Below are 18,762 nucleotides of genomic sequence, written 5' to 3' on the forward strand. Positions count from 1 at the left end.
AAAACCATTCAAACACCATTAGATTCCTATTCTTTTGGACACTGTTGCTTGTATTTTTCTCATTTTTAACATTTATATTTTTAATTTTATTCAACTTTATTCAACAAAAATTTCCCATGTATTTCAATGGGGAGACCCTTCAAATTCTCATTCAACTTACTCATTTTTAAACTCTTACTACTTCAACATACGTTCACATAGAGCCACCATTCAAACTTTAAAACGAAGACAAGACATTCAACTATTCAACTTGTATTTATCTTTTCAATATCTATTATACTTTTTCTTCAGTTCCAGTTTAAGTTTCATGATGTTTTTTCACCCGTTTCAGAGTTTATAATGGGTGTGTATGGGACGGAATGTTGGGGCTAGAGTGAGACAGCTCAACTGCTAGAGTGAGAGGAGCAAAAAAATTAATCTTAAAATCTTTTTTAAAACTGCTGCTGTGTCCACAGCGTTTGCTCTACAGGTATGATTTTACCCTCAAAACGTAGCCATGGCTGTCCTCTTTCATCCAATGTGTTTACTATTGTCCTAGGTGTTATGGTTCTTTCATAAATGTCACCAATGCGCAGCCTCCTCCCTCCAACTCTTCCATAGACTCTAATGTTAAAATGGCTCAGAAGGTTCGTTTGAAAATCAGAAGAGCATGGTGTCTTTCCACTGTCACCACGTCCATATAATAAACTCCACAGACATGAAAACTGAGAATTCAGTAGACTAGACATTGCTGTCGCTCACGGTGAAAGAATTTTGTCAATACGACTTTTACTTTTCATTTGGGAACGATTTGTTTCGGCCTGACTTTTCTGTTCATTTTAAGCAGCAAAAGTGAGGCGCATGTCTGTGTACGTGTGTATGGAGCCATTGGGGGCGGTCACTATAGCAACCAGGCTCACACCTGCCTGCTTAACGAGCTCTGCCTGCCACTGTACCAAGATTCATCTTAAGCACTTCTCTTTCAACTGCTGCTGTGTCCACAGTGTTACAGCCATCATTTTACCCTCAAATTGTCGCCATTATTGTTCTCTTTCCAACACCGTGTCTTTCAAAGCTCAGGCATTAAAACTTTTTAAACTGTGTGGATCAAAGTAGAGGGATCACATTTGAGTCATTCAGTGATTCAAAGAATATGACCTTTTAAAATTCATTCAGATGTTTTCTGACTCTAAATGTTCTTTTCTCATTTCTTAGGGTTTTCTAATTTACATTTAAAACATTTTCAGTTTTTTTCCAACTTCTTCTTCTGTGTAACCTTCAGCTTTTAGCAGTTCAGCACCTTTGTTTTCAGGTTAAATTCGGGGGTTTTTTTTGGTTTTGTTTTTATTTCATTCAATATTTTTAACTCAAAATTCAGCAATTAATTCATTTCAGTCCATACATTCAGATTCAAGCATTCACACTGCAGTTTCTTCAGAAAATGCACTTTCTAGTTATCATTATTATTATTATTGTATTGTTAATGTGTAAGGAGTAGCTTTTCAGAGGTACAGCTCATGATTTTACCTTTAAACTTTGAAATACATTTTTTTTATGGAAACTGCAACAGAAGCATCTCGTAGTCATGCTGTGAAACAAGCCAAGCTGACTGTGCACGTCTGGTTCAATCCTAAAAAATGCATTTTGTTAGCTGTCAGATAAATAGTGCAATAGAAACAAAATAAATAAATGTGTGCTTGAGTTCCTTTACTTTCTTCCACCGCAGCCCCCAGCTGATGAACTATCAGTGGGAACTGAGAACAAGACGTATATAAAAGCCTTTCTTCCAGGTTGCCTCTGCTTGTCTAACCTACTTCATTAAATGTGATACAGAGCTCACTTTGGTGACTCAATCTGAACTTCCATAAACCTGGGATTCACCGTCTGCTTCCCGGGTCAGTTGCGAGGGGTCCTCGACCACGGCTCCAGCGTCCAGCCACCTCTCCGCTGTCAGACCCAACAGGACTTTCCCAAGTCCTCATCACAGCAGCTGAAATAGCAATGTTCTTCCTCACCGCTCCCAGGAGGGATCGCAACTCTGAAAACACTCATTCATCTGCAGCAGAATAAAATGCTGCACTACATTTAGATAAAACATGTGCCTTGAAGGAAGAGAGCTCAGTGGGTGTGTGTTTGTCTCTGTTTAACGGGAGGAGAGTGAGAGGTAAGGCGGCAAAGTGGTGGCGTCGTCCGTTTGTCCGTGCATCCGTGCGTGTGTGTGTGTGTGTGTCTTGGCACAGATGCCTTCACAACTTAAATATGAGCCGATTCATAAAACATACAATTATTTTAAAGACTCAAAATAAGTTTTATGGGCCGAGGGTGTGAAAGGACCTAAATCACATGAAAGTTGCAGCTGAATTACACAAAGTCTGACTGTGAAAGGATGCCTCTGACCTCGAGTATGAACAGTAAACTGTGTGGATAAAGGAAATATTTACCAACTGTTCAGGGATTTCTATGATTTATAGTGTGGTAATTTAGGTCAGGCCATCTGTAACACGCAAGTCACTCTCTGATTAATGTTATTACAATGCCTGCCAGTAAATATACACTATTTGTGCCAGCAGTAGAGCAATATAAATGATTTCATGCCTAGGCGTCTTGTGTTAGCAGCCTTTCTTTCTTTTTTTATTTTCTTTCTTCTTGCATCTGCTATCTTGTACCTGTTACTGGGTTGTTTTTCTTATGATTTCATATTTTTCCCCTGTTTTTGTTACCTCTGCTTTCTCTACCTGAAGTTTCTGCCTGCCTTTGTTTTCACACCAAAACATTCACTTTCTCCACTCCTATGCTTGCTCCTCTCTCTCCTCGCACTTTCTGTCTTACCCACACAGCCATTGTGAAGCCATGTGGGCCCAGATGCTCCATTCTGTACCTCCTCCATTCAGCATGTGGTCTTGCGAGAAACCCCGTGAACCCAGGAGAATGCATCGGTCGTGCCAGGCCCCGCATCTACACAACAGTAGCCTCTGGACACAGCAGCAAACCACACAAAGAGACTCGAAGAACACGTTTTGTTGGCCCATGTTATCTGGCACATTGCTCTCTAATGGTTCTGGTTGGGCTCAATTGAGGTCAGAGTGTTGGAACGGTGTTGGGGTGAAAGTGGGAGTAAAGAGCATCAAGGTCATTTGGCTGCTGTTCTACATCATTGCTTTTGTGACATTATCAGCAGCGTTCAGCAGAAGGCTGCCTAAGATATCGCCTGCAGGCCAGCTTGGGATTAGTTTGTCTGTGTCTACCCTCTTGTGGTCAAGAGATGCCAATGCATCTGTGAGCGGTGCACAAACTGTTCTCTGTTTTCCTGCCAGGTCTTATTGCAGGGTTGTAATCAGGGATTTTGCTAGAATGTGTCCAACTGAAATACGAAGCCGTTAATACACAAATGTTGAACGATCTGTTTTAAATCCACTAGTCTTCTGTTGGTGTTGGATTCAAACTTCTTTTCTGCGAGATGTAATTTTATTTTTCCAAAGATGACGATTTTTAATTTCTGTTGTATTTTTTTCCTCTTCCATCCCTTCCTCTGTTTCACTTTCCATTTTCATTTACAGGAAACTGTGTTAAACCACGCTGCCAAACTTCACAGCCCAGGACATGTCCAATTTACCGCACAAAAGTAAAAGTAATATAAAACAGTGTCACTTAAGTCAAAGAGCAGAAATACTGTCAACAGCGTGTCAAAAGTACTCATTATGTGTAATTTCAGCTCGGAGCCTTTCGCTGCTTTTTAATGGTTTTTAAGAGCCCTGAAAGTCTGAAACCTTGCATCATCTTTGCTTGTGTCTGTAATGTGTTATTGGTTTACAGTACACCCAGTACACTCTCCTGTAATACCATACTAAGCAAATATCTTGAGCCAGTTATTCATGTTTTGCTCGGAAAATAGGAAATAGGTCCAGTGATTTATTAAAACGTGCAAACATTCATGGAAATACAGTAAATTAGGCAAAAGCAGCGTCTGTACAGTTCTTCAAAAGTCTAAATTTGGTATGACCACCTTTATTCTTCAACACAGCCTTAACTCTCTTGGGCAGCTTTCTTGTAATTTCTTTAAGTAGTCTTCAGGAATACTTATCCAGGTTTCCTGTAGGACATCCAAAGCTCTTCTCTGGATGTTGGCTGCCTTTTATTCCATTCTCAGGGAATAGTGAACGGATCAACTGAAGGGCTCAGGTGCTGTATCAGGTCTTTATTTGTTCTTGTTTCTTTTTTGACATGACTTTCAGATGCTACTGCCACTTCTTCTTTTGGGACAAACTGCACACAATGCCAAGATATGCCAGGCTTTCAGCTAATTTGGGAATTCACTTGTTGGTGCAAAAATACTGTTATGTGTAGACACAATGTTGATTGATTGAGTTAGGTTCCTTTTTATGCTTGAATGTTTGAGAGATCAGTGATAAGTGGCTTAACGAAGAAAGACCACTCATCTGAAAATGGGGAGGTACAAGGCATGGACCAAAAATGTCAGAAAAAGCAGCCAATGTCCAAAGAAAAACTTGGAAATGCTTTAGAAAGCCTGGAGAGCTACTGCACATTAAAACATCATAAGAAAGCCTGGCTCCTTGGAAGCAAAATGTAAAGAAACAAAGTCTTTTGCAGAGTAGTGAACATTTAATTTGCTTTCTGGGTGTTTTCTTAAGTCACTTGTGTGTGACAACTTGAAAAAAACCCACCATGCCTTGTTCCATAGGTTGCTCCATATGCTTTCATGCATGCAGAAAAATGAATGCTGCTTTGAAATGCAGTGAGTAATAATATAGAGCAGTTTAAAAAGCCAAAATTGAGAAACTCTATATGTCACACATCACTACACACAGTATTATTCAAGCTTTAAATTGCAATCTGTAAACATCCTGTAACTGCCGTTTAAAAAGATACAGAGGTGACACCGAGCAGGCTTTTGAATCACAAGTGTGTGTTGCCTCCTGAACAATGCTGGCTCTTTCTATAATATGTAGTATTTATAAACATTTTGACTTGCTTGTAGGGAAATGCATGACAAATATCAAATCTTCCCTTAACCACCAGGTGTCAGTATCTTTTTATATACAATGTGGATCTCTCAGTCAACCTCAGTTCCTGATGACAGGCTAAAATGCTTCAGCTCCCCCGCTGTAACACCACAAAAGGAGCTCTGGGTAAACTGAGGCACTTATCCATCGCTCAGGCTATTAGGGTAAAATCCTGAGCAAACAAAAAACCTAAAGTGATGATGTAGAGACAATAGACGCTGGGGAATTGTGGGTATCTAAATACACCCTTGATTCATGTCAGATTTCATGATGTTACCAACTGAGTAATACTAGCAGAAATGTGGCTCCCTTGAACTGAATGTTTGCAGATTACTGCTTTTGCCCACAAACCGACTGAAACCAAAAGAAACTCAACACAGTGATGCCAAATACACTGCGGTCTAATGTCACCTTATATTCTCCTCGGGAGAGAATCCCATAATCATGCAGTTTCTTGCATTTGAAGCGAAAGTTGGTTTGCCGCATTGGATGTCGAAACCCTTTCTCAGTGACCAACTCAGTAATACAAAAAAAGAACAGTTGACAGGGTTATTTTTATGAATTTAGAGGGTTTGGGGTTTATTTAACCCTGAATAGAAAATGCGACGCATAATGTGGGAGCAAAAGGGTCAGTGTACCATGAATTGATATCAGCATCAAAGCCACGCTGAGCTTGTTTGGCTGAGTGTGTAAAAAAGAGTTGAGAGTGAAGGAGGAAGCCCATCTGATTAGGCAGCACTTTCCCAGCACTGTGCTTCTGGGACGACATTGATTTTGGCCCGTGTTTTGCAGCTGCAGGATGTCGCTTGTCTGAAGTCCCTGCTAGGCCCTGCGAGGAGGCTAACTCGGCCCCATCCAAAACAAAGACTACAATAGGATATGGAAGGCAAACACCAAACGCGGGCAACCTTTGCCTCAGTTTGTGTTCCTAGACTAAGCGAGACGGGTCAAGTGAAGCTTGTTTCAACATTAGACATGTTGTAGATTCAATGTTATGGCCACTGCAGGTCTGAGATGTCAGTTTGAAAGCATATAATTACCTTTAATGTTGCATATGGTGAATATAGACTATACAGTTTTATGACAAGACCCTGCTTATGTGCTTTGTTGTAAAATTGAATATCTATGCTGAAGTATGCCAGATATGCTTTATTTATATTTTACTAGTCCATGTTAGAAACTTACTTTGCCAAGGAAAAGTCACCAGACAAGAAAAGTGACCGTAACACAAGCCAGCTTGAGCTGAACTGGTGTCTTGTTTCATTGCGGCTGATTTCGAGAAACATCAGCGTTCGCTTGGGTACTTCTAGCGTGGTGAGCATGTTTAAACCCAGCCATGAAAACCTTCTGTGAAATGAAATGTTTCCCACCCATATTATGACAGCTTTGTCTTGAATATAGACAAAAATAGATGCCTGAGACACCGCAAATGATTTGTGTACCTGAAATGCTTTATTTTTTACTCCTTGTTTGAAGTAAGGGCATCCAGCAGAAAAGAAGAAGTCACCCTGCATTTAACTCCCCAAGACATTTATGGACACAATGGGGTTTCAGCATGGACATGACAGCGTCTGAGGAGAGCCAAAAACATACTTCGAGTAGCTGATGTCAGTCTCTGGGAAACAGGTATGTCAACAGGCTCATCCCTGACCTGTCGGAGGTGTGAATATGTACTTGTGGGTGATTATTTGATTGATAAGGATGTTCAAATTTGACCTTTGAAGCAGCTGAATAAACAAAAATTCCACGAGTTTGTAAAACTGAGTCTATCATCTATTTGCAAGACGATAGACTTAACTCTTCTGTAGATGGTGAAGTGGAGTACAAATGATGACTTATGCACAGTTTGGTTGCAGCAGCCTGAAGAAGGTAGATGGCAGATGGCTCACTGGAAAAGTACTCAGTCACTTACTCACTCACTCACTGATGAAAAGCATCTTATTAATTTAAGCCAATCTCTCCTTCAAGGTCAACACCTTGTGAAGCAATGCACCACCACATATCCTTGCTATGTCTGGGTTGCTCTTTGGAAGATTTGCTTGCAAATGTTTTCACATTTGCAAAGAATTCATTCCCCAGGGTAACGTCCTGACATGTGTACCTGAGTTATGGTCCATGTCTGCACTGAAGGAGTTTTTTTGCTCACCATCCACCATCCTGGCCTGACTACCTTCTTCCTAAAAACTACAAATGCACAAGTGCAAGTGGGCAAAAGAGAACTTCTACCAGGAAAAGTCTTGGATGTGGTGCAGAGCTGCATAAGAAAATGACCTCGAAGGGAGCCAAATTTAAATCAAGTTCCATTACTTTTTCATTTCACCTTGTAAAGAGGAACTGAGAATGAACGTGAGCAAACAGAGCATGAGCTTGACTCTTGTCTGCAGGTTTTATAAAGCTCAAAATTAGAGAGGCTGTTTCTATTGTATTATTTTATTGTTCCTGTTTAAGCCAACATGAACAATAAAATCACCGTCTTCTGACCAATCGAATCCCAATGAGCCGATTTCATGATGGGCCTTTCATTGAGTTGAAGGACAAAGTCAAGCATCAAGGTAATCTGTCAGTTTTAATTTCTGATAATTTATATGCAAAACTTTCCTTATCATCCAAAACACTTGTCTATAGGACTTTCTGGATTAGCTGCATTAGCTTTGTAGTGAGTGTGGTTCTCAAAGATAATGATGTGTCTATCTCAGCCTACAGCAGCCTAACATCTAAGCTCCTGAGGGTGACAGATCTTTATTTGGCAATAAAACTCTGCTGACTTATTTATTTTCCCCTCGCCCCATAAGCACAAGGAAGTAAAAAATCTATGCAGACACTCTTCCTCTCTCTAAGCTCACTAAAAGCCAGTTTCACCCAACCTGTTTATGCTTGCATTACAAGGTGATTTATGATCTTGTGCGTAACAGAATTTACACTGCTGGTTTTTTAAATTCACTGAGCCCTTATTTTAGCTTTTTCTTTCCTAATAGCAGCTCCATTTTGATGTCCTCAAGCTGCTCTGCTGCTATGCCAGTAAAGGATTTTTGGGAGGTTTGCAGACAGAGCGAGGCTTGGACAGGGCACAGGGTGCATTTCCGATGGTTGAGCTGCAAGGGGAACAAACTAAACATAGTTGTTGTGCTTCGGGGGGACTGAAGAACAAGGAAAAATACACTGAATAAAAACGAAGTCTCTCCCAATATCCCCTCTGAGGCAAAGCGAAGCCAAGTTTTCAACCATTCTGTGCAGTCAGGGAGGGCACAGAGGTTGTAGAGTACAGAGACGATAAAGTGGAGGAGACTTTTTCTACAGCTGTGCACCAAATATATATTTAAAAAAACCCTTCTAACCATCCACACAAAAGATTTATCCCTCTTCTTCGTTATTATACTCAAACTGTGACAAAGTCTTTCTCATACTTCTCGCCATTATTAGATTTGGATGGCTCTTTGCACATTTGGAAACTGACTCCTCGCACTCACCCGCTCCTGGTTCATAATCTATCAACCTGCCAAGGTCCTTATGAAGTCTCCATCCTCTTTGTAAATAAACATTTCACCACCTTCACACTTGAGGGAGACTTAAATGTTTCAGCAGTTACAGTTTATCCGACAGGTCGGTAATTCACGTGTGTTATTAGGAAAAGTGGTGCACCTTCAGACGAGATCGCAGATGCATCATCATCGCCTCGGTAGATGCTGGCACAGGCCGACAGTGTAAGCCAGTTGAAGTGGATTTATTGCTGCAGCATCTGGGGACTGAACATCTGTTTTACTTCTCCAGCTTTCTGATTGTGTTTAACTCGTTTTTTGGGCGGGTCTTTGAATGGGTCCTCATAAGATTTTATTCTTCTTGCTTAACTACCACGTGCTGGGTGAGGGATTAGCAGCATCATACTAAAAAAAAAATTCTTGCTGGTTAAAAATCTGAATCTAAATATAAAAACAGTTGAAGCTTGTTTTCCTGAATGAAGTCAACTGAAAGACCACGTGTGGGTTGTTATGATCATGAGCCCTAAAAAAATCACGGGAGAAACGTAGTTTAACCAAAATGTACCAATTTATTAACCAAAAATAACTACAAAAAAACCCCAGTCATGTTAGTTAAAGTGTCAGCAGCTTTTTGGCTGTTTGAATGTAAGGTGTATGGTGTTGTATAAAATAAAACCTAAAATAACCAGGCTGAAGCCATCGAAAGAAAAAGTATTTAAAGAGTCAGCAGTTAGACTGGCCAGGTGCACTGACAAAGTTTGGCTACCAGAAACCTGCAGGCTTTCCTGGTAAAGCACTAAAAAGCACTAAACATGCCTCCGTTATACCTTTCTATACTCTCTGATCATCATCATCATCATCATCATCATCATCATCATCATCATCAGAGAGCAACTTGTAGACTGGAAGAGCCAGTGAACTGAACCTTTAGGATAGTAGGCAACCTGCTCAACCACCCAAGGTACAGCCATCCCTACTAGAGTGAGGGCTGCCGTTAAATAGATGTTACCACAACACCCTGACACAGAATCAAATTGTTTACAAGTTATTTAGCACCAGATTCTCGATTGGGGAGAGGTGACCATCATTCAGCCGTCCTCCAGCCCCGTCACGAACAGCTGTCCTTTACCGGCAGGCCAGCTATTTGAGACAAACCGAAGATCCACAGCGATACAGTATCAATGCATCTAGACATCATTCTGACTTAGAGGCTTTCATTTAAGATCCCACAGATGATAGCTTTGCATGTTTGGCTCCTCAGCCAAGCGCACGCACCAAATTTCTGATCTTAAATTGGCATTTGAAGAGTAATAAATGGGCCAGTATTTATAAAGCACCTTTCAGTTTGAGTACTCAAAATGCTTTCTACTACAAGCCTCGTTCACGTTTTTTTCTATACTTACAATAACATACTCACACAAAAGCAGTGGGGACAATTCCAACTTGAGTATCTTTCCCAAGGATACATCAAGGTACAGACTAGATAAGTTGGGACTGAACTACTGACCTTCCCGTTAGTAGATGACCTACTCAACCTCTTGAGCAACAGCTGCCCACAGAAGCAGCTAAAATGTGTCACTGCTAAAAGGAGTTGAGGGGTCACGTTAAGACTAGCCAGTCTGTTTTGTGGAACTAGCAAGCTGATAACAGTGTCCTTCAGAGTACTGGGTCTGCACAACGATGTCAAAATAGAAATCTGAAAAAAGCTTAAAAAGCGTCACTACAGGAAAAAAAAAAAGACATAAATGACAAACTCCAACAAACAGCATCAGGTTTTAAGTGTAAATTAACTGTCAAGTAGAAGTTTTCAAAGTGTTTCCACTCATTCATTAGTAAGAAGAAGGAAGAAAAAAGCTGAATTAAGTCCAAACTCATGAATGTTATGGACATATTTGTTCCCTTTCCAATTTACACTTCATTTGCAGGTGTTTTCTTGCTCATGCCCTCGAGCCATCACAAGCTGCTTTCATCCCAGCCCAAACCCATGTCCTTAACCTCTGCTCTGCTTCAATCATTGATGGATAACATCCACAGCAGACTGTCTAACTGGTCGTCGCATCGCGCTCCGCATCCTGATGATGTGTCTTTTTAAACACTCACTATCATCTGTTTGGCGCAGGACCTGGCATTTACACAGACGGGAAGATTTTTTCCCATGCATACTAATGTGTTCCTCAAAAACTCTCTGCTGTTTAGTTCCAGGGAATGGGCTGCTCTTTCTGGCTGCAAAAATGTGCAGGAAGTGGTTTGCAATTGTCACGCTAAGCAAAGGTTATCATGAAAGTGTTTAATAGTGCAATGCTGCTGCGCACACCAGCGGCTTTACATCCTGACTTCTCTCCCTGTGTTTCTACCTCTTACAAATTTTTCTGCATCCACTGTTTAGACCATCCCATTTTTACAATTTGGCTACGTCTCCGATGATACGCCTCTTTCTACATCCAGCATTCTTGCTGCTCGTTGCTTCTCCCCCTCAGTAAGGTCGATGGTTTCAGTGGAGAAACCCAAACATGACAGTCCCCTGAAACCCTATCAGTTATCTGTTCATTTATGTAGACACAGACCGTCGGGGCCAAAGTCAACCTTCTCTTATTAGGATTCGGTTGTAGCCTGAAGATGTTTTCTTTTCTCCCCGTTTTTGCTGTTGATACGCAGGATGTGGGGCTTTTCAAGGGCACTCTTTAATTGAGAATCAAAGAGTCAGAAAGATAATCAATTTAAGACAACACAGAGCAGACGCTGGATAATGATACTGCTTTTAGCCAGAGGGACGACATGAGCTGCCCAAAGCATACAACGGAACAAACAAACAATCAAAATAGAACATTTTATTACAAGTACAAAACACAAACGGAGAAAAGGTTCACAATCAGTGCTGAAAATGTTAATTTCTTTTGTTTTTTTAACTCTTTTTTTTTCTGATTGATTAAAAATGATTTCATTGCACTCCAATCCTTTTACAAAACAAAAATTAATATCACTTAAATATATATATATTTAATATAAAAATGAATAACTTACAGTATATTTGAAGATAATCAAAGTATAATGATTATCTACATATACAAAAAAATAATAATTTTTGAGTATTTTGGAAATTTACAAACAATTAAGGTGCACTCAAGTGCCCAAAGCTTGGCTACATCAGTGATTATAACGAAATACATAAACAACATCAATAGACTGTATATAGTGGTAATATACAGTAGGATACCAATAACAAATATGACTATATAACAGATATGTGGGTCAAATGATTTTATGTGCTTCTTAGAATACAAAATGACATGAACACTGTATGAAACCTGTGAAACGCCCAAACGGATGAAGTCTCTGTAATGGTACACAGAGAAAATGCATTGTTTTGCACTTTAAACAAACGTCCAACCACTGAGGTGTTGTGTAACTTGACAAGTTGCTTTCCCACTCTAACTGATGTATATTCTGCACTTTTGTCAACAAACTTGCTGCCGGACACAAGCTGGAACTGCAGCACACTTGAGCTTATAAGCTGCTGACACTGTCAGTGTGGGGGGTTTCCCCTCTGAGGTCAAAAGCTTTGATCCTTATATCAGAGCATTCCTGTGAAGGCAGAGCACACAGCATGGTGGTGTGATGCCCGTAGCACCAAAGTGAGCAGCTATGAGGAGTTGTGATGGTAGTAATGTCCTTTATTACCACACTGTCAGCTGTAAACTGGTATAGTAAAAACCACGCACTGTACAGTCTGCGCTGTTAAAAGGACCCATTTTACATTTAAATATATTGCATCAGTTAAAATAGTCTTTGCAGTTTTGGTATAAAACAAATTAATTTACAGATTATTTACAAGTGATCAAAGCTAAAATTTTACGCTGCCTTTAAATGCATGTTTCTGTCTTTAAATAAGCCCATATATACAAATTAGCGTGGTCCACGACTATTGTGCAAATCCTTACTGGATTAAAATAATGTCTCTGTGGTACTGTAGGTTGTCAGCTTATGTTGAGAGGAAACCTTTGTTTATTTGAACCAGTGCAGGTAGTTTGTCTTGAGAGCGGGGAAGCACATGTTGTTGCTGCACGAGCCCCCGTAGCTGGGAGGGCATGCGGAGCAGGGTACGCCTACTTTGTAGGGAGCCTCTCCGATCCAGTTACCCCTGGAAGACAGTAACATCTAGTGTGAATGAATCACAAAAATAACCACAGAGCTAGAAAGGAAGTAGCAGTTGCCTAAGCGATAGATTTTCAGCCATTTTTTCAGTCATTCTGTGGTCTTCATTAGCAGAAAGACTACCTGGTGTAGAAGATCTTTGGGTATATGACTGAAACATTGAGTACGATCCCTAAATGGAAATGGGTGTGAAATTGCTTTTTACATGTGTAAAAAACATAAGGTTCAGATTTCAGTGACTATTGCATATTCCAGAGCCAGCTGGCATCATGCACAGAACTTCTCGTTGTAGACCGTGACAACAGTGACCTCTGCAGGACCGTGTAAAGCACAAGAGCACTGAGACCACATTCCCAGTTAGCAAGCTAAAAGTGGGTCATGAGCCAGTTCTTCTCACACGTATGTCTCAAACTAGTGAGATTAAAGAACCTCGGGTCACAAGTCAGTCACAAGTCTGGGTGTTCTTTGATTCTCTGAGATATTTAGAGACTTTTTCTTTTGGTTCGTGGCCCTCCGGTGCTTTGGTGCTCCTACCATAATGGGTGGCATTTCGCAGCTAAGCACAGAACAGAGCAAACTGTGTCAGGATTAAGCCTGTCGTTAGCGTGTCGTCATCAGGTTAACAAGTTCATTCGAAATAAAAGGTTTCCTTTCAGCGTGAAAGCTACACTACGTGAGATTGTGTAACATGAACCACACAGTTAACTGTCAGGTTAGCAAGTACACTTACTTAGGAGAGTAGTTGCAAACTAAATATGTCGCCCTCTTCCACACCGCACCCCACACATTCATGTTGTGGCACGTGTGCACGGCACAGCCGACTTTGTTGGATGTTGCCCAGACCATCTGCATATTAAAAAGAGCAGCTGTTACTTGAAGCCCCCCCAGCAGCATTTCTACTGTAGCCTGAGTAAGTGTGCGACTACTACCTGTGTGTAATGGGTACACATGGGTCCGTAGCATCTGAGTGGGCACCGAGGGTTGCAGTCACGGGGGTAGGGGAAGGCGTAATCTTTCACCTCATCATACCACGGCTTCACCAGCTGAAGAATGGATCGATATCTGTGAACAGAACACTTAAATTTCAGCAAGACTCATATTATCAGTTGTGACTTGTGTCATTATAATTTTTTCAAGCAAATGGGAGATCACAGCATTTGCAATTCCAGCAGCAGGGGAAATGATGGGAAAATTATGAAAATCTGTTATTTTGTTTGACAAATTGGAAGAAGATTAAAGAACTGTTTACTATAGCCCTGATCTAGTTTTGTCCAGGTATGTGTGAAGATATTTTAGTTTCCTCCATCGGCTGACATCTCATATCTTAAACCCTTTAGTTTTCCAGTTTAGTCACTCACCTCGGTATGACTATAATAACCGACTTTCAATGGTTTCCATGGTTTTCAATGGTTCAGTGCCACATAAACACAACACCTTGATATTGTGATATATATAAGTGTCAGTATAATGATTTTAAAAATCTTCTTCTTCACATTGAGTTTTAGATATGTTTGTATCCTATACACTAAGATACTGGCAAAAAAAAGTAAAAAAAAAAAAAAAAAAAAAGTTTTCACCAATTTTTGTGGCTCCACAAGAAACATCAGTTTCCTTGTTTGTTTGCTTTTAGAGATGTATTAATGAGTTCAGAAGGACATGTTCAAATAGCCTGTACTCCATGTGGCTCCTCAATAAAATCTAAAAGTAGGAACACATGAAGGTGCCCTCTGTTTCCAAATGGAAAATCAAGACCCAGTAAAAGGGACAGGCTTTTGTCCTCATGGGTCATGGCTGAAAGCAAGGTTTTTGTGTTTATTTGAAGGGTTACAGGAGCATTCCTTAGCCAGTCACCAGGTCACAGTGGAAAAACCTTAAGGGGAAAGAAGAAGGGGGCAACAAGGCAACGACCATGACTGCTGAGAGAGGGTCAGCAGATGTCAGGGAAGGGGGGGTGGAGTCAAAGGTCACTCACCGTCCTGTCCTGACTGAGAGGTTTTGACCCAGGAACCTGAGGAGGTGAGGCGGCCCATGCTCCCACAGGCAGGCATGAGCCCAGTCCTCGGCCGTCTTTGCCAGTGTGTCGTCCCACACCTAAAAACACACAGAGATTAGGTGGAAGCAAGAAAACCCATTACATAACCAAGGGGAAAATATCAGCACAAGATCTTCATTTAGCAGCGCGATATGAGATAAGAGTTGGCACACTGAGCTCTTAGCAATGTTGCAGGCATTACTATGGCAAAACACAAAAATCATCCATCAAATTAGTTGCATAAGAGGAGACACTTTGTTTCCTAGTCACCCTTACTGAGTGACCCTTTCGAGGAATACATTTATTATTTCTGGCATCGTTGTATTTTTACTCAGTTGTATATAGCATTCGTATTCTATTTTTATCTTATTGTATATTTTTATTCTATTTTATTCTACTGTATATAGTATATTATTTTATTCTATTCTGTACAGCTGTGTACTGTATTTATTCTTATTGTATTCTAATTTTTGCGTCATAACTTTTGCACTGTCCACTTCCTGCTGTGACAAAACAAATTTCCCACGTGTGGGACTAATAAAGGTTATCTTATCTTATCTTATTATAATGAATGAAGGCTGAACAGCTTGTTCTACACTTGCACACAAGGGTGCCATTAGGAATGGATCATGACTGCAGCCCCCAAAAAGTAGTCAACTGATTTTTTTAAAGGAAAAGGACAACACTAATAATATTTTACTGATAACACAACGTAAGAGCTGGAAATGGCAGTTTTAAATCGAAACACATCAGTCTAAGCGCTTATGTTTGTCAGCCAAAACAGCATATGTCCAAATGAACAAAATGCAAGCATCAAGTCTGTTTTTGGACTTGAAACTCTTTAACATCTAACAGGTCAACTGGATGTTTCCATTACAGCAGGCTTCTGGTATTATACATGACACCCTCTTCTTTTGGAAGTGACTACCTTGGTGGTCTGCTGCAGCATGATCTGCTAAACAGCTGATGATGTCAAGTAGACCCTAAAAACGCTTCCTAAATAAAGTAGTGCGACTATTAAAATGAGCTAGCATTACTTTCATAGCTCTTATATTTCATTGGTGCATGTTGGAGGTGAAATATCCTGTTCATGGAACACATGGCTGCAGTAAAATCGTGCAATAAATATATGTATATATATTTTTAAATCAAAATCTGTCACCTACCATGTATTCCATATTGGATGCCGGAGGAAACACTTTGCCTCTCACTTTGTTGTGGTAATCAAGAATTGCGAGCATGTCGTTCTGACTAATGTACCGCTTCCTCCTGGTTTTTGAAAAAGTCACAGTGTCTGTTCCAAAGTCGAGCGCTGCGCCGAGGCTGGTGATATTGGCGGCTGGCGGGGACGTGGACACAACAGGAATAGTCACTGCCAGTGCACTTGCTCCGCAAGATATGCACAAGAGTACTAAGTCTAAGGTAAATAGCTGAGGTTTCATGTTTGCTCTTTAGCAAACCGCAGAAGAGAATATCCCACGTCCTGGAGGACTCTGAAAAATTAAAAAAGAAAGAGAGAGAGAGAGAGAGAGACTTAATGGATTGTCGTTTAAAAATGCGATGCACTACAATCCAGGTACGCTTACATCAAGTTTAAAACCTCCCTCTTTGTAACAATACAGTACAGCAACACCGGTCGCATTCCTCTTACTTTTCCTTGCGCGGTGGTACCTTGTCCCTGCGTTGCCAAGGCGGTATCACCTCTAAAGCCTCTGTGAGGGATCGGAGAGAGGGAGGGCTGCAAGTGGGTAGTTTTTGCGCTTTGCAAACTTTGTGAGTGTTTCAGGAGAAGTCCGTTTTTTCGGGCTTATATATGGTAATGGGGAATGCAGGAAGTGAGTCTGCCTCGGAGGTAGACGAGCCCCTCCTTGACACCTGAAACAGAACATCACCGAGAGGCGTTGTGTTTGTTTCCTCTTAATCCTTTCCCTGTAGAATTTGCCTAATTTCCTAAAAGCGTTAATAAAGTAAAACGACAAGGAAAAACAAGCTGTGGTACAGGTCTTTATCATGCACGTGCTTTAATGTGATTAATCTACAGATTTATTGGAGGGAGAGGAGGTTCTTACTAATACTGAGTAAATGGACTGGACTAGAGGGTTAAGTTGTTCTTAATAACCAAACTGGCACTTTAGCTCCACATTCAGGTGACAGATTTGCACTTGCCGCATGCGCCACTGATCACATATTCAGCACAAACGCAGCACTTTTATCAGTGAAATCAGTGTGAGAGCTGGGTCTCGTCCTATCAGCCTTCTTTGTGGTATTCATCATACTATAAAGATTACACTTGTTCAGAGTGTGCCTCCAGCTATGTGTTTTGCCAGTGCATATTCAGTGCCAAGAGAGAGGAAGAAAAAGAAAGAAAAAAAAACCTTCTGCAGGTCATCATTTTCATTGGCAGCTGGTGAACAAATTAAAGCAACGTGACGCAGGAACACTTTTTCTCCCCCTTCTCACTCTCTTTCTCTCCCCCTCGTCTGCAGTCGGCAACTGGTGCTTTCCCCAAAAAAATCTTCTTGGAAGTGATGTCCTTTTCAGGTGGTGCAGTTGGTGGAAGGGATATATCATTCGAGCGGGTTGCACGGCAAAGACTTTCTCCTTCATTTCACTCCATCCATACATTTCTGCTCTTGCTCTCCACCGCTGTGGTTTCACTGGGATGGAAAATCGTCAGAGTAAGAGGGTGAATCATGACAGATTAGTTTAATTACTTCCCAGCACAGATCCAGCACTTTGTTTAATACTCAGATGTGAACCCAGTTTTTTTTTCTCAGAAATAAGTCAGATTTTTTAAAAAGGCTATGACAGGTTTTGAGATGTGAGATTGACTCTAGTAACTCAATGAGACCTGTACTTACCTTTGAGTGAACTGTAGAAGCTAGTCAAAGACGAAAAAGTACATTTAACCCCAAAAATATTTTTCATGCACATATTTTAAAGCCATTGTGTTGGAATTATATCAGTCTACATATAATTCTATTTAGCCAATTCAGTACCTTTTGAGATAAAATGTAATTAGGTTTCCTTTTTTCCTGTTGTGACTCTGCACCGTCACATCTGCTCAGTATTTTGACTCATCCTCTCATATGGTATCAATAGTCAGGCCACTCTCCAGCCAGCTCAGCCCACTGGCCAAAGATTCTAATCAACACAGTGCTGAGATCTTATCCTCGGGTTTATTGCCATATTATAATCCATATCATCAGATTAGCTTAAGATACACCTGCTTCGCTGAATTTCACACTGTTTAATCAGCTGTGTGCCTCTGATCCAGGACTAAATAACAGAGTCAAAAGTTCAGTTTCAATGTGCAAAAGCTGGCAATGGGATTGAATAGAATACTGTACTTCTACAGTAAGTCTATCCCCCTTGCTCTGTTTCCCATACAAGCACACACACAAGCACACACACACACATACACACACAACTCCTTCATGTGCAGCTCCTCAAGGCCCCAGATGATATTCCCTCAGTCTGAGAGTGCTGGTCCTTGTTTGCGCAGTGAACCCAGTGACTTCGAAAGAGGTTGAAGTATATTATCATATTATCAGTAGAGTAATTGGGGCATTATTTGGGGCACATGCTTCTTCAAGGGGGCCTGGGTATGTTTTGAAAAGGCATTCTTTTTTAGACAGCGCATTTATTTACCTACAACATATTGTTCCAAGTTTCCCTCATGCTTTTCCCCCTCTCCAGAGGCCTCCTGAATCCTAGAGCTGATGCCAGTACTGCAGAGGGGATGAGGTGCACTAGTGAGGAAAAGGGAAAGCAAGAAAGAATAGCCTGCAGACCATAGAAAGACTCAAGTGTTTCATTACGTTTCTAGATGGCAAAAGGTTTCAAAACTCAAGTACAGAGAGGAAAATGAGTAAATAGAATTTGCATGAATAGTGCAGAGCCTCACGTACAACTATGCACTCTCTGTTCATAAAAGTTTAAGCAAATTAGTCTTGTTGGACACTTTTTGACCCATGGTCTGGAGTACATCGCTCTGACTTGGACAGTTCAATAAGTAACACAATCTCCTGAGGATGCCTCTTTGCTCTGTCCATGATTCCAGCAATCAAAGCAGATGCTGTAGACTCCAGCTCAGCTGTGC

General features: G+C 40.8%; 1 protein-coding gene across 2 annotated transcripts; it reads right to left on the reverse strand.

Moving 5' to 3' along the window:
- Positions 1 to 11,574: 11,574 nt before the first annotated feature.
- pi15a (peptidase inhibitor 15a) lies at positions 11,575 to 16,516 on the reverse strand. Of its 2 annotated transcripts, none has more exons than XM_026179982.1 (6): positions 16,312 to 16,516; positions 15,827 to 16,153; positions 14,601 to 14,719; positions 13,558 to 13,690; positions 13,359 to 13,474; positions 11,575 to 12,614 (listed from the first exon to the last, which is right to left on the reverse strand). In XM_026179982.1, exons 2-6 carry the CDS (start codon positions 16,100 to 16,102, stop codon positions 12,479 to 12,481), a joined length of 780 nt encoding a protein of 259 aa, XP_026035767.1. In that variant the 5' UTR covers positions 16,103 to 16,153; positions 16,312 to 16,516; the 3' UTR covers positions 11,575 to 12,478. The 2 variants fall into 2 exon arrangements, with proteins under 2 accessions (XP_026035767.1, XP_026035768.1); XM_026179983.1 differs by lacking the exon at positions 16,312 to 16,516 and adding an exon at positions 16,247 to 16,303.
- Positions 16,517 to 18,762: the final 2,246 nt, after the last annotated feature.

The sequence above is a fragment of the Astatotilapia calliptera genome, chromosome 9 (assembly GCF_900246225.1).
Source record: "Astatotilapia calliptera chromosome 9, fAstCal1.2, whole genome shotgun sequence".
In the NCBI taxonomy this organism is placed as follows: domain Eukaryota; kingdom Metazoa; phylum Chordata; class Actinopteri; order Cichliformes; family Cichlidae; genus Astatotilapia; species Astatotilapia calliptera.

Excerpts from the sequence above, each read along its gene's own strand:
- pi15a (XM_026179982.1), bottom strand. The coding sequence starts at position 16,102 with ATGAAACCTCAGCTATTTACCTTAGACTTAGTACTCTTGTGCATATCT. Across the intron at positions 13,475-13,557 it reads TGTGTACCCATTACACACAG|ATGGTCTGGGCAACATCCAA; the intron begins GTAGTAGTCGCA and ends TTTAATATGCAG. Across the intron at positions 12,615-13,358 it reads GTTTGCAACTACTCTCCTAA|GGGTAACTGGATCGGAGAGG; the intron begins GTAAGTGTACTT and ends ACTGTCTTCCAG.